Raw genomic sequence first — 13,636 nt, 5'->3', positions numbered from 1 at the left:
GACGGGCCACATCAATGACTAGAGACATTATCAGACATGGCCCAGTCGCGCCCTCAATGGCGTTCGTGCATCAAAGCTATTGCCTTCAATGCATAGCTCCTTTTCCAACCCCCTCCCCACTTGACCGCTCACTGACAGTGTTGGACTTACGCACCAATTTACCAGCTCGCGCGTGCAATGCGCAGCTACCTACCCCCTCCCCCAAATCATCGGTGAACGAAACTGCGGCAGCTACAACCAGTGTACGATGAGTACGCGGTTCTTACAGCTGACAATGATGATGATGCCACAGTACAAACTCTGTCCTTAAAAAACAAACTAACGCCGAGCCGGCCCCATAGGTTTTGGGGATTGGCGAAAGCTGCCCTGACCTTACCGGCTCTGACCATCATCAGGGTCAAAAGCAGTTTTTAGATCGAGAAAAATGACCAAGGTGGGATGCTTTTCAAGAACTTATCTCGAGTTAAAGATATAGTCGATGCATCCTTGGCCAGGGCGAAACCCAGTTTGATTCTCAGGAATCTTTCAGCTGATAATCGATCCAGCTGCGCAAAATGATGCCCCAGAGAATGCAACGGATACCAAACTGATGCACGATAATTTTCGCATGATATTGGTAGGTCCTTTTGGAAGATTAGTGTCACGGTCGAAACGCTCCATCTCAAGAGGTTTCTGTTTCCGTTCCAAATTTTCTTCCCTCCGGACCCAAAGCTGTCACTTTGTCGCGGCGGTCGAACCTCTGTGCTGCAATGACCCTATGGGCTATACTAACTGGAACTCAGTTCCTAAAAATTCCACAATGTAAGGTTAACGTGGAACTACCCGATGAAGAACTGTGAGTCCGCGTGCTGCTGAGATCGTAGTACGATGCCGCCCGAAGGTAAATTTGTATTGTCCTGTGCGACAGGCAGTAGTGTGCTTTCACCAGGCGATGAACGTGCCTACATTTATGGAGACAGCGATGCTGCCTTTCCTCGAGGATGGACGAGTTAGAAAAAGTCGACCCTAAAAACCGTATACTCCGATCGTCCGACGGTTAACCATCGGTGCATCATTCAATACGTCGAAGTGCTTTTAAAACCACTAGGCTCGGTGCTGTTTAAAGGGCACTTGCATCAGGAATGAGACAGCAATGCCTGACTCCCGTTTGATAATCAATACTTCATTTACTTATGTCCACACAGTAAGCTTCATATTCACATCCTTTGACATGATGTATCATCACCAATGGGGCTTTCAATCGATAACCGCGACTATGTGCACTGCAATGGTTGTTTCTGTGATATAACAGTGTGTCAGCATGACCTATTACCGTTATTCGAGGCGTTAAGTTATTTCAAATCGTTCGTTTGTGTCATTGTATTTTCTGTCCGCTACCATCACAGAATGGCTTAGAAACCTTGTTGTTGATCCTACTGGTTCATTCATTCATCTTTAATGCCACCCTTTCAATAGATCAATTTGAAGTAAAACCCGTTTTTTTTACTCGGGCTGCAAGCGCCCTATCTTTTGAATCAAAAGTGAGCGCACTATGCCTGCAAGACTTATACACCGTACTGCTAATTGTGGTTGTATTTGTAATTGAGGCGAAAGTTTTTACTACGTTCACTAATTACATCATCCTACGAAGTAATGGGCTAGTTGTTGGGCTCGAGTTACCCCAGCGCTTGGGGCTCGATCTGCTGACTGGAATTTTTCTTAGCTCTAACCCTCTCCCACCATTTCTAAACGTCTTCTGTCTGCTCTCACACAATGTTGCAGTGCTTCGTTCCGCGTGTTTCCTTATGGTTGCGTGAGATGAATGCACAAGAAGACAACAGGACAAAACGTGTTTGTTTCGAGAGAGTGGTTATGTTACGTTCACTCGCACCTTTGCTGCTCATTTCACATCTAGTAGCTCTTGCGCATAATAGATTTTATGAATATCTATACCTTTTTCATGATGATTTTCTTTTTTTTAGACCGCATAGGACACCAGGAGGTGGTCCTATATCTACCCAAGGAGGCGGGTCATCATTCTACAGTTTTAGCTACACTAGTGCTGAGCTTGAAAAGCTCAGCAAACCTCTGATGGATCCACCTTCCTGGCAGAAGTCAACCGATCAGGCAGTTGCTGACCAGAATTGGCGGCGGCTTCCACATACTGTCAATCCCTCTTCAGATGCACCCAAGTGGAAACAAATCCGGTCTCCCATTCCTACCGCAGGTGACACCTCGTTATCGGTGAGTCAAAGATAGGCCTCGACACATGAATTTATCCTTTTTATTTTACCCATTTGCTGCTTAATCCGTTTGTGATAACAGTGGGCTTTTTCCAGTATGCTCAGCGTTATTTCTTCCCTTGGTCCCCCAAACCACATTTGTATTTGTCTGCACTGGAAGGTGTCGGCTGTGCATTATGATGGTAGCGCTGGCAGCCAAATGATATGTCCAGTCTGGTGCTACAGCTCTGAAGACTACAAACAGTCCTACTAACACTCTTGTGTTGTAAATGCGCACGACACACGAACGGTACTAATGGAACGTGTCATCTTTGTGTTCCTCACATTGTTATCCGGCATGGTGTTTAGACGGCTTGGACGATCTTGTGGTTCTGTGGCGTTCTGCCACCGGTTGCGTTGCATCAGGTGTGGTCCCTCCAATTCAAAAGTTTCAATAAGAATGTCCAGCAGAATGTCGCTGTGGGATGCTGGTGGCTCTAAGAGATGGCGTGGACGCAGTTGATTCTCGTGTCGCGTCCACATGTCTTGGCCAACAGAGACGTCGTACTTACGCTCCGGCGTTTTCGTAGGACGTATCCTTCGATCCATCGTTCTTGTCTTGGTCGATAGTTCTGCGCAAAAGCAGCTGAACCCACGTCAAATCAGGCTGGCTTTGTGTTCGTGGTGGGCCGGGAACGAGCTGTCGGTGTTAGGGCATAGCCGAATTGATAGAGCGCAATTTTCGGCCCATGAGAGCTTCAGCAGGTGATTTCCGATCTTCCAAAGAGTCATTGGGAGTGGTCCGATAGACCAGAAGAGATCCCCGGAGGAATTCGACGAATGTTCCCTCTCCCCGAGATTTGAGCGGTTGAAAGTATCGACAAAACGTTCTCCTTGATCACTTGACTGGACTGTAGGGTGGCGAACGGACATGCGTGATGGCGTTTCTCCTGCAAAACTCTGGAAGCTGCTGGGGCTGAAGCGCGGTCCATTGTTCGACACTGAAGTCTCTGGCAGGCCGTGCTGGCTGAAGAACCGAGACAGGGCTCGTATGCTGTTTGTTTTCGTTGGCTGGACGACGGGCACAAATTCAGTCCACTTGGAGAAGGCGTTGACCAAGATGAGGTATGTTACCCCATCAGGCCAGCGTAATCACTTGACTGGACTGTAGGGTGGCGAACGGACATGCGTGATGGCGTTTCTCCTGCAAAACTCTGGAAGCTGCTGGGGCTGAAGCGCGGTCCATTGTTCGACACTGAAGTCTCTGGCAGGCCGTGCTGGCTGAAGAACCGAGACAGGGCTCGTATGCTGTTTGTTTTCGTTGGCTGGACGACGGGCACAAATTCAGTCCACTTGGAGAAGGCGTTGACCAAGATGAGGTATGTTACCCCATCAACAAGGCCAGCGTAGTCGACATGCGCCCGGGAACAGAGGTGTTCGGGTCGAAGGTAGGCGGAAGATGTGGAAGGTCCTTGGCGGCGTTCTTCAAACGTGAGGCAGTCGCCAAAGAAAGACAGAGAATGCCGACGATGGTAATGGAGTTTGAGACTGTCGCCCATCTGTCTTGTCGGCCAACGTGTCCTGAGAAAATGGATCGCCTGTTGTAGCGTCGAATCAACCAGTTTCACGCTGAATATCCGAACAGTCACTGATAAAGCACGGACTGCTTGGAGAAGCTGCTGGCTGGCGTGGTCATCGATGGATAGTACCGTGATGAGGGAGTCTTCCTCCTTGGGTGCCGGCATCTGTTAAATAGCTCGTACTTTTTGGGGATCGGGGTGTCGACCGTGGGCATCGAAGATGCAACTGAGATACTTAACGGCCGTCATGAGAACTGATATTTTTCAGATCGGGGTGTCGACCGTGGGCATCGAAGATGCTACTGAGATACTTAACGGCCGTCATGAAGAACTGATATTTTTCAGGACAAGGGCGAAGGCCGTTGTCCTGGATGCTTTGAAGCACCATATCGATTTGCACGCGCTGTTCATCGGGGTGAGCCAACGACAATCAGCACATCGTCCAGGTATGCGGTCACACCTGGATAGTGTCCATCAACTGCTGGAAGATCTCAGGGGGCGTCTTAACCCCAAATAGTAGACGTTTGCATTCGTACAAGCCCCTGTGTGTATTGAATGTCAGCAGGGACCGGAAGTTCGCCGCAACTTCGATCTGCAACTATGAATCGGCCAGGTCAAGTTTGCCGCCGTTCATAATAGTGCATAAGTCATCAGGTATCGGCAGTGGGTAGTGGTGCTGTTTGAGAGCAGCATTGAGGCCTGTTGAGAAGTGGGCATTGACCCATTTGGCTTCTTTACTACGATTGGTGCCGCCCATGCGGAGTAAGTTACTGGGGATAGGACGCCCTGCTGCTGGAGACGCTGGAGTTCCACATCGACCTGTGGCAAGAGGGCCTACGGGACTGGTATCTTGGGACGAACAACTGGGGTAATATCCGGTCGAAGTCAGAGGGTTGCTTGTGTGACGGAACAGCAATTAAGGTCAGGCTCGAAAACTTAAGCGAAACGCCGAATGATTTCACCGGACTGATCTGGAGCAGCAATGCGAGAAATGACCTCATTGTATATGGAACTGATTGGGAAATCGGCCAAATTAAGATGGTCGAACTAGTCAATGCCAAGAAGATTCGATTCGGCAGCGGTCACGTAACACGACCCAGTGAATATCGTTCCCTTGAGTGAGATGCAGCATTTCAATTCTCCGGAAAGCCGCAACTCACCACCACAGGCACTGATGGCAGTTCTGAAGGACCGTCGAACAGAAGGTCGCCCAAGCGTGTTCCAAAGCTTCTCCGATATAATGTTGATGTCCGAAGCAGTGTCCAGCTGCAGTCGGGCCGAACGCCCAGGACAGTGAGGAATTTCCAGTGAGATGAGGCAATGAATTGAAACGTTGCCAGCAGACTCAAGGCGGAGCCCGCAGGCTTGGAATTCTGCGAGCGTGGTTGCTGTTTGGAGGCGCCATCAGATGTACTGGATGACCGAGCCCGGCAGTATCCGTCTTTGTGACCTACGGTCTTGCATTGTCGGCACCGGTGTTGTTTGTAGGGGCACAGTCTGACGAAGTGCCAAACCCCTCAGTGCCAGCACGGGGATGAAGGTTTCTTCTTGTGGACATTTTACTGATTGGCTTGGGTAGTTCCAGAACGCGACGTACCAGAGATTTGAGAACCGGAGGGTTTAGAGGCCTGGTGAACTCCATAAACTTCGGAATCACCTTCGCCTCCATATTAGACCAGAGTGGTGTCATGCTGTAGCTTGGTCAACCGTTGGTACTCGTCAGCAATGGCGCTGAGCATCAGCGAAGGGTCTTGATAAAGTTGGTTGAGCAGACGCGTCCGTATGTCTGCGAGCTCGGGAGACTGCAAGCTGCATATGAAAATGCGGGATTTGAATTTGTCAGTTGTGAGCGACTTCAATTTGAAACGTTCGCATTCACGGTTAACAATGCCAACGTGCGTCAAAATGTCGTCTGACTCGTTCATAATCAACTTTAAACAGCGGTACCGCGTATGGAACAGAGAAGATCGTTCACCAAAATTGTGTCAGAGTCTGCACTGTTTCATCGGAAGACCTTTCGCGTGGGTTCTGTGGCAGAATCGGGTTTCAGAACCTGTCCACTTCTGCCGGGCAAAAGCCGGACTTTCCAATCACCGTCTTGCGCAGCAAAATCGACCCGGAATAGGTCCTTATAGCGGCGGAACCATGTCTCGAACGTGATGTTAGCGTCTGGGTCATAGTTAAACTTCGCTATGCTATGCGCATTCGCGTCAACCTGTTGATTGGGCGCCGGATTGGACGTAGCACTGCTAGCGGGAACCCTCAACTGTCTAAGAATTTCGATAAACTTAAGCTGTTTCTCGAGAAGTGCCCCTAATTTCGCGGGATCCATTCGGTGGATTTTCTTTGTTTCGGCTGCTTTATCCAACGCGACTCTGAAAGATACCTTGTTAACAAACTCGTGCGCACACGAGAACAAATCACGTCTTTGTACTTAGGTTTTGATCGACAGCCTTGTAGTACTGTGCAGTTCTTCGGCTCTATGCCTGGTCCTGCACGTATCGCCTAGCCGTGCAGGTCCTTAGGAGACAGAGACCCTCGCTTAGTTGATTTAGCAGAAGTCGTACTCGGTTGTGTTGTTTGCCCAAATATCCACATTCGTTTGAACAGTCTTCGTCGAGAACACTGCGATTGGTTGGATTAACGTATAATTGCTATCGAGCATGTATGTTTATCCCTAATCCTTATCCTTTGGGAGTTGGTCTTGATAGTGGTATGTAGCTGGCCTGTCTATCAAGTACCGGCGTGGCGACGCTGCACGTGGTGACAGTGCACGCTCGCCCGGGAATCTTCTTGGTTCTTGTCTAGAGTTCAGCAGACTGATAGTAAGTCAGCAATCCTTTTTCTAATGTTTGGTGCCGAAGAGGTGTCACGGTCTAATAATTTGACTGAAATATCTTTCTGTGTATACCCAAGTGATATAAGTCACTCCTGTATAGTTTGGACGTATCTATCCTCATTGTGAAGCTTGAATCACTGTATGCACCTGCTTCCGTATTTGTGTTCGAAGACTGCGCTGATTTCTCTGGAGTATCCAGGTTGCTGCAAGTGGACTTGCTTATTTAGCTGTGTTTCTCCGATTTCGACGTTCGAGGACTCAGCTTACTCACTGTATGCACGAACTGAGCTGCTACTTCTCTGTCTCACATAATAGCGAGTTGAAATGGGGTTTCACGCACGTATCCCAAAACGAGTTATTCACTCCACTGGCTAAATAGATGCAACCAACTTTTTCACATCCCTACCCACTCCCTGTCTGCAATTCGTTTGTCAGTTCCAGTGGCCGTTTCCGTAAACTACCATTTCTCACTCTTTCTTGCAGCGCGTTTCCGGACTTCTGCCGCAAAGCAATTCACTATGGGATCAGCAAAAGCAGTTGTGGTCAAAATCGACTCCTCAGCATTTGCATGGCTTGGAAACATTAGATTCTGTAACCACTCCTCAGTTGGGACAAAATGTCAGCTGTAGTGTACCCGAACTAGAAAAGTCAGCTAATTTGGTTGAACAAACAGCGTTATTTGAGTCTGCCGATTCAAATGACCTATTTAACCCAGTGAGTGTCTTCAGAAACCCTTCTTTGCTTTTTATACCCCACACTACACATATTACTAGACAAAACTGTCTCAAATTGGCTAACGACCATTCCGCATTTCGGTAATACAGGGCGGTTGTGTTGCTTCATGCTCAAAACGCCCTACTGTCACCCAAAGCCAGTGTTACTTGACCGGATTGGTTTAGTCCGATCTTTTGTCTTGCCGTTCCCCTTATTATTTTTGTTGGAAAACGCAATTACCGCATTACTCGGTCTTCATCCGAAACCTCTTGTTTTATGACTGCTGTTTCGTTGAGCATGAATGTGAGTTCTGATTAACCGTTGGACGGTCTCATGAACCGTTTTTTCGTTCTCGTTTCAACTGATCTCGTTGATCTCCCTTGAACTTTGGGGAGTTGGGTTTCTTGTTAGGTGCAACAGGTATTAACTGACACTGTGAGAATTCATCTATCCTTGGCACACTTTTCCTTTGTTTATTTTGTTTCTTTGAGTGATCTGTTGTTTACTGCGCTCTCCCTCCCAATTCCGAATGATTCGGCTGCATTCTCATGGTACTTTTCATCTCTTTGCTTCGCTTGAGTGAATTCACTGCAAAACTAACTGCTTTTCCCAACCTTGGTTCGTAAGAAGGTGTAGTAGCTAGCTTTCCCAACTCGACCCATGATAGTCACGACTAATGAACGCCGAATCAGCAGAATATTTATGACCTATCACTCTTGTCCTGCAAATAGATCGGAAGTCCGGAGTATGCACTGCACTGGTCATAGCCAATGCGGTTAGCTTATTGTTTCCGTTAAACTGCTCCTGTCCCCTGTGTGGTGTTCGAATGAGCCGTTCCTTCTACCGGTTACAGTTCCCCTAGGCTCACTCTGTCCAGAAATGGAAGCGTCTTGTCTGCCTAAGTTGTGTCCGTACTTCAGCGAACATTTTCCTACCTGCGCAAATCGTTCCACTACTCCCCCAACATGGATGCTGTAGTTCAACCGTACCTCTGATCTGGTTCGGTATTTGAAATTTCCCTTTAAGTTTCGCTCTAAAGATGGGAGTGTGGCTATATTTGGAAACAAGAAGTCACGTTTCATTCTCTTTGTTTCATAGTGAATACTCCGTTATTCAGTACTCATCCTTGTGTAGAGCATCATCTAGGAAGTTCCGTGAACTTAGTATATAAGTCTGATGTGCTAGCAGGTAGTACCAGGGACACTATTCTAAGGTAACCGAAGTTCGCTGCGTGTGAAAGATTGTGTTCACAGTTCACCTCTGGTCCTCATGATCGGCGTTCGTGAAGGAACATTCCCGTGAATTTTAGATGTCCTAAACCACCTGTCTCGTTTTTATCTTTCATCGTTTATCTGCTTTTGTTGCTACAATTTTCCGGTCCGTTGCGGTGGTGTCGTGAATTTTTAAAACGTTATCTTTCCAGGACTCAGGACAAATAATTAAAACCTGACTTCCGAATCGGTGGATGAAGGGGCAGAACTGGAAAGTAATTAGGTATCACCAGAGCATCAGAGAGCAAGGAGGTGACCTCCAGGAATCGAAACGAGTAGTCAAGAGTTTTATTCCATCACTCTCTCATCCCTGTATTTGCGTATGATGAATAAATGAAACGATTTATTTAGGATGACTGAAGTCACTGCCACCAGGAATTGCTGTCTGTGAAGAATAGGATAAATAGGATGGACGAAGTTAAAACTTGGTTGATGGAACCAGATTCACCGTTCACTATGGGAGTTTTTGGTTGAGGATTAGAAAGCACCAGGAAACAGTATTCGTTTTTGGAATGGAGAACCGTGCCTGAAAGGTGAATGCGAAGGTGACAAGTCGATTTAGGAGTTGGCGAACCACATCGAGATAGCCTTATGCCCACGCTGACCGGTGTCGACACTAGCAAGTATTCCAAGATTGTTTCATTTGATCCACGTAACTGACCACCGGAAACCGCCTGGGAGTGAAGCTATCAAGTATTTAGTGGTCCGACCATCTTCAATATAGAACCCCCCGAATACTTCAAACGACAGTTCTCGTGGCCACCCACTCATCTGGATCCTACAGCTGAATTAGAACCCTGGACGGTGAATCTGGATCCCTTACGGTCTCGGAGGCTTATGGGTTCTTATGTTATCTCAAGCGCCACCGAGCTCCTTGTCCGGCTGACCTCCAACCCGCCTAGTTTAAATTTGGGAGTGGAATCCTCGGTCAGCACTTGTTTAGTCTGCCTGCATTTGCTCTAAGTGGACTAACCCGTAAAATTCGGGAGAGTCGGTGCTTACTTGCAAAAAGAGGCTGGTAGTGAGCTTGCTAGTCACACGTGGACCAGCTTGTCCCTGGTCATGACGAGACATTCGATATCGCTTCTTCTTTCCCTCATGGCGGCTCGTGAAAGACAGACTCAACAGAACGATTGCGATTCCGGTCTGCCGTTGCGCTGACTCAACTTTACACTCTGTCAGGGCTTTTGAACAGCAGCATACTTACAAACGACTCGCGATTCCAGTATTCCTGGATGTCCAAGGCGCATTCGACTGGGTTGATCTGTCCGTTCCTCTGGACACTGTTGACCAGCAAGAAATGCTCCGGAAGTTTGTGAACCTAATAAATTCTTTGTCTTCTCAGCCTTCCGATCGTGTGACAGGATACTCAGAACCCTCCAAAAGCCCCCGTATACATAGTGATGTCTGTCACAGGTGCCCACTCTCACCATTTCCATTTAATTTATCGTTAGATGAAATAATGAGACGAACGCTGGAAGACCTTCGAAACCCTGGTATTCAAAAAGTTGCTGACGAAAACCTTGTCGATCTGCAATATGCAGACGACATTGTTCCCATCTTCGAAGAGGAGAAGGCGCAAATGTCCTCGGTCGAACCGATTACAATCATCCCATCCTACAACATGCATCTGTCACCCACAATTGGTAAGGTCGTGCTTCTAGACATACAGTCACTGAACAGAACAATTACAATCCAGGTAAAGGAACCCGAAGTTGTGGAGCGTTTTACGTATCTCGGATACTATATTTATTCTGATTGCAGTGACATTTGGGTTCAATGCACAAATCTGCAAGGTTGGTGTCCCTGAATCTCAAGGGACGTGTGTATCATGGTTGTGACACCGCCTGTTCGAGCAGCGAGACTAAAACATCTTCAGGTCTTTGAGCACGTTTGCTTTGGAACCTTATTTCCAGCAGGTTGGTGTCCTTGAATTCGTGACGATACGGTTTCAAAGCGAGTGTTCCGTTCTGAAACGTGGACTTCGATCGAAGAATGTGCGTTGATTGGGCCATGTATTGTGCTTGCCGAACCCTCATTCGCCGATAGGAGTGCTGTTTTTCGTGTCCAATTCGGAGTGGCAGAAGGACAGAGTTGACGAGCCTTTGACCTAGCAGAGTTATCAAAGAGATTACGCCTTCCAGGAGGAAGGCCGTGTAATGCGCACTACAGCTGGTTGGAGACGCTGCACAACATGGTTGTTAATGGATGTCCATGTCGTCCTCGTTGGTTTGATTGTGTCTGGAGGTGTAGACACCTCTGAATGATTGCATTAGACTACCACTAGCACATCCACTTTCACTCCCTTCCATGTTCAGGCTTTCAAATGAATGATCAGTGTTGAACATTGATGTTATGCTGTCCGTGATGATCAGTTTTCCAAATTTGTGATTCAATCACAAGACCGCTTGGTTTTTTAGCTTACAGTTATTACCTTTTCTCCGTCCCCCACAATGTTTCTTGTGTAGCGGCACTCCGGATTGGATTGGACCATTCACGAAGTCTGCGGTAGACAAGAGTACGCATCATTGGAGAGGCTTCGGCGGCATTGTGCTTTGCTAAAATTACACGGTTTTACCGAATCAACCATTTGAATACTCTTTTGTTTTGTTGCTACAGGTCTCTTATAGTAAACAGGATTGCCAGCTTTAAATGTTCAATTCAAAACTCAGCATGTTTAACCGCTAGGCTTTCCAAATTGTCGCTAGCTCTACTATATGAGCTGAATAGATCAGTCGTCGTCCAATGGCTGGGCTACTTCGCTGTCTCAACAAGATCACTTGACTCTCAACTGGTCCGCGTCTACTTATCAAGCAAACCAGTTGTGAAAAATTGTGGAATGGTCTCCGACTAATAGTAATGATAATTTTGTGAATGAGATTACGGATACACAAGTGCCACAGATTGGTTAGCTCTACTTGGGGGCATTTGCATGAGGTCAACTGCACCGAACCTCCATACCATGCGCTTATCCGTAGACGTTCATGCAGTATTGAATCGCTTTCGGCAATTCAATATCCACTGAGGAAAGCAAAGTGGAGTGTTATGGCGCTGACAATTTATTGGGCGGGCGAAGTGTTAGTCCTGGTTTACTTTGGGTTTGTCGGCAATACATACGCGTTGCAATATGTTACTGAGGTACACAATTATTGTTACTTTCCTGAGAAAAATCTAACGGCCTAACAGCACATGGGGATTTAATTCTTGCTTGTATTTTCACCTTTCCACCTTTTTTTCTCGTTCCTTGAAGTCCGGCGCACGACCATCCACATATTCCTCGCTAGAAGAGGAGCGAGGACTACATCGTCCTGATGGGGCCGACGATCCTGATGAGCACATGTGGTTGTACGAAGATCCACAGGGTCGTACACAGGGTAGTTTCAGTGATGCCCAAATGAATGATTGGCTGCTAGCTGGCATTTACTTTACTCCCAACTTGCGCATACGACGGAAATGTGATAACACATTTTCTACACTGGGTGAGTCCAATTTGGTGATTCCTCACCACCCTACTCCTTTTTTTCAATTTTTATTTGTTTTCTGTCACGTGTGGGTGAGATGGCTTAGTGGTTAGAGCGCGGATTTACTAATCCGAAGTTCCATGGTTCGAACCCGATCTCTGCCTCTCGACTTCCCTGTCTAGGCTTGGGCAGTATCTCAGCCCTCGTGCCTTCTTCGGGTGGCATGGCAACTAGGCACCGAAGGGGTGTGACAGCTGAACTAATACTTATTATTTCTGTAACGTCAATCGCCACTTTTTTTAAATCCAGTCATGACGCCTGGACCAATCCGTTGGTCTGAGGACAGGTAGGCGTCTATATGTTTGTTCCACTTTACTTGGCTAATATTCACTCTCTTTTGTCTCAGGCGTGCCTATCAAGAGGATGCAGCACTTTTAACTACCCTAATCCCTATCTCTCTGCCTCTCCTTGTAGATCGCAGTACGTAGTTTTCCTTGGTTTTGCTACTTTCCACCGACAGTTACCGATTCTTATTGGATTATAATTGCGCAAGCTGTGGGAGAGGATTTTTTTTCACTGAGGCCACCGCGCATCTTAGTTAGCTGGAGTTATGATTTGCCTGGTGGGATTCTGTGGTACCAGTTTCAGTGGCGGAGTGCTTGTCTGGCTCACGGGTTCCTTTTCGTCACAGTTTCAGATGTTTTTTCCTCACTTTTTCTATACATTCCATTCCATCGCATCGTTTCCTTTACCTGTCTCTCAGTTTTTCAACTTTTTGACCGACTTCTGCTTCACCAACGTTGGTGATCTGAAATTCTGAGGTTTCACATCACAAGAAAGTCTATAAATTCGTTAATGTAGGTTATATCAGGTTATTTCCGCGAAAAAAAATCAGTTACTGATGAGCATTCTCGGCTTTCCAAAATCAGTCGGTCACTAAGGACACTATGTGATGGCTTTCCACATGATAATTGTGTTCGTTGAAGGGTTCGGGACGGAACGGAAACGATGGTGACGGATAATTTGACATCGGTGTGTGCAAACCCTGACCCCCACCATTTCGCAAGCTTAGCAGCTACCGCCAACCACCCAAAATAACAGTGTAGTGGCATAAATTCATCCGGCTTTGTCCGGCATCATATATGGTGTCAGTGGTGTGATGCCAACCCATTGCGTGAGCCACAAGCTTCTGACAGATCCGTGGTCCAAATCCACACGAAACCCTTGCTGCCGTTGGTACTGCCTCCCATTTCCAATTAGCCCTGATTGCGATTTCGCATCCAAACCATGGTACTCCTGAGCATAAGTAGATTTTCAATGTTTTCGTAACTAGTTTCATTCTACTTTGTTTTCTATGAGAAGATTTTCGCTCTTGATAACCTGATTTGTGAAAGTGTAATTGGTACGGTCTCACTTCCAAACAGCCATGTCATGGTGTCCAAACCGTGTCACGATTGTGGGCTCACGCACTGGTACGTGAACCAGCTGAAGTCTTGCCGAAGCACGGTGTTTGGTGACTCGAGGCGTGTCTTCAGGCCAAGGCGTGACCTAAAATATGGTGCAGTTGGAC

General features: G+C 47.2%; 1 protein-coding gene across 1 annotated transcript in view; it reads left to right on the top strand.

Annotated features, from left to right (window-relative positions):
- The window catches only part of T265_08504 (hypothetical protein), a gene marked incomplete at both ends in the record, with an annotated part of 59,698 nt that overhangs the window by 15,101 nt on the left and 30,961 nt on the right, over positions 1–13,636 (top strand). Inside the window, 3 exons of the mRNA XM_009174325.1 lie at positions 1,962–2,223; positions 7,104–7,334; positions 11,856–12,084. Of these exons, the coding sequence (XP_009172589.1) occupies positions 1,962–2,223; positions 7,104–7,334; positions 11,856–12,084 (722 nt within the window). The remainder of the gene's footprint in view (positions 1–1,961; positions 2,224–7,103; positions 7,335–11,855; positions 12,085–13,636) is intronic.

The sequence above is a fragment of the Opisthorchis viverrini genome (assembly GCF_000715545.1).
Source record: "Opisthorchis viverrini unplaced genomic scaffold opera_v5_222, whole genome shotgun sequence".
NCBI classification, from domain to species: domain Eukaryota; kingdom Metazoa; phylum Platyhelminthes; class Trematoda; order Opisthorchiida; family Opisthorchiidae; genus Opisthorchis; species Opisthorchis viverrini.
The sequence above is the reverse complement of the archived record's forward strand: the minus strand, read 5'-3'. Positions and strand labels throughout refer to the sequence as shown.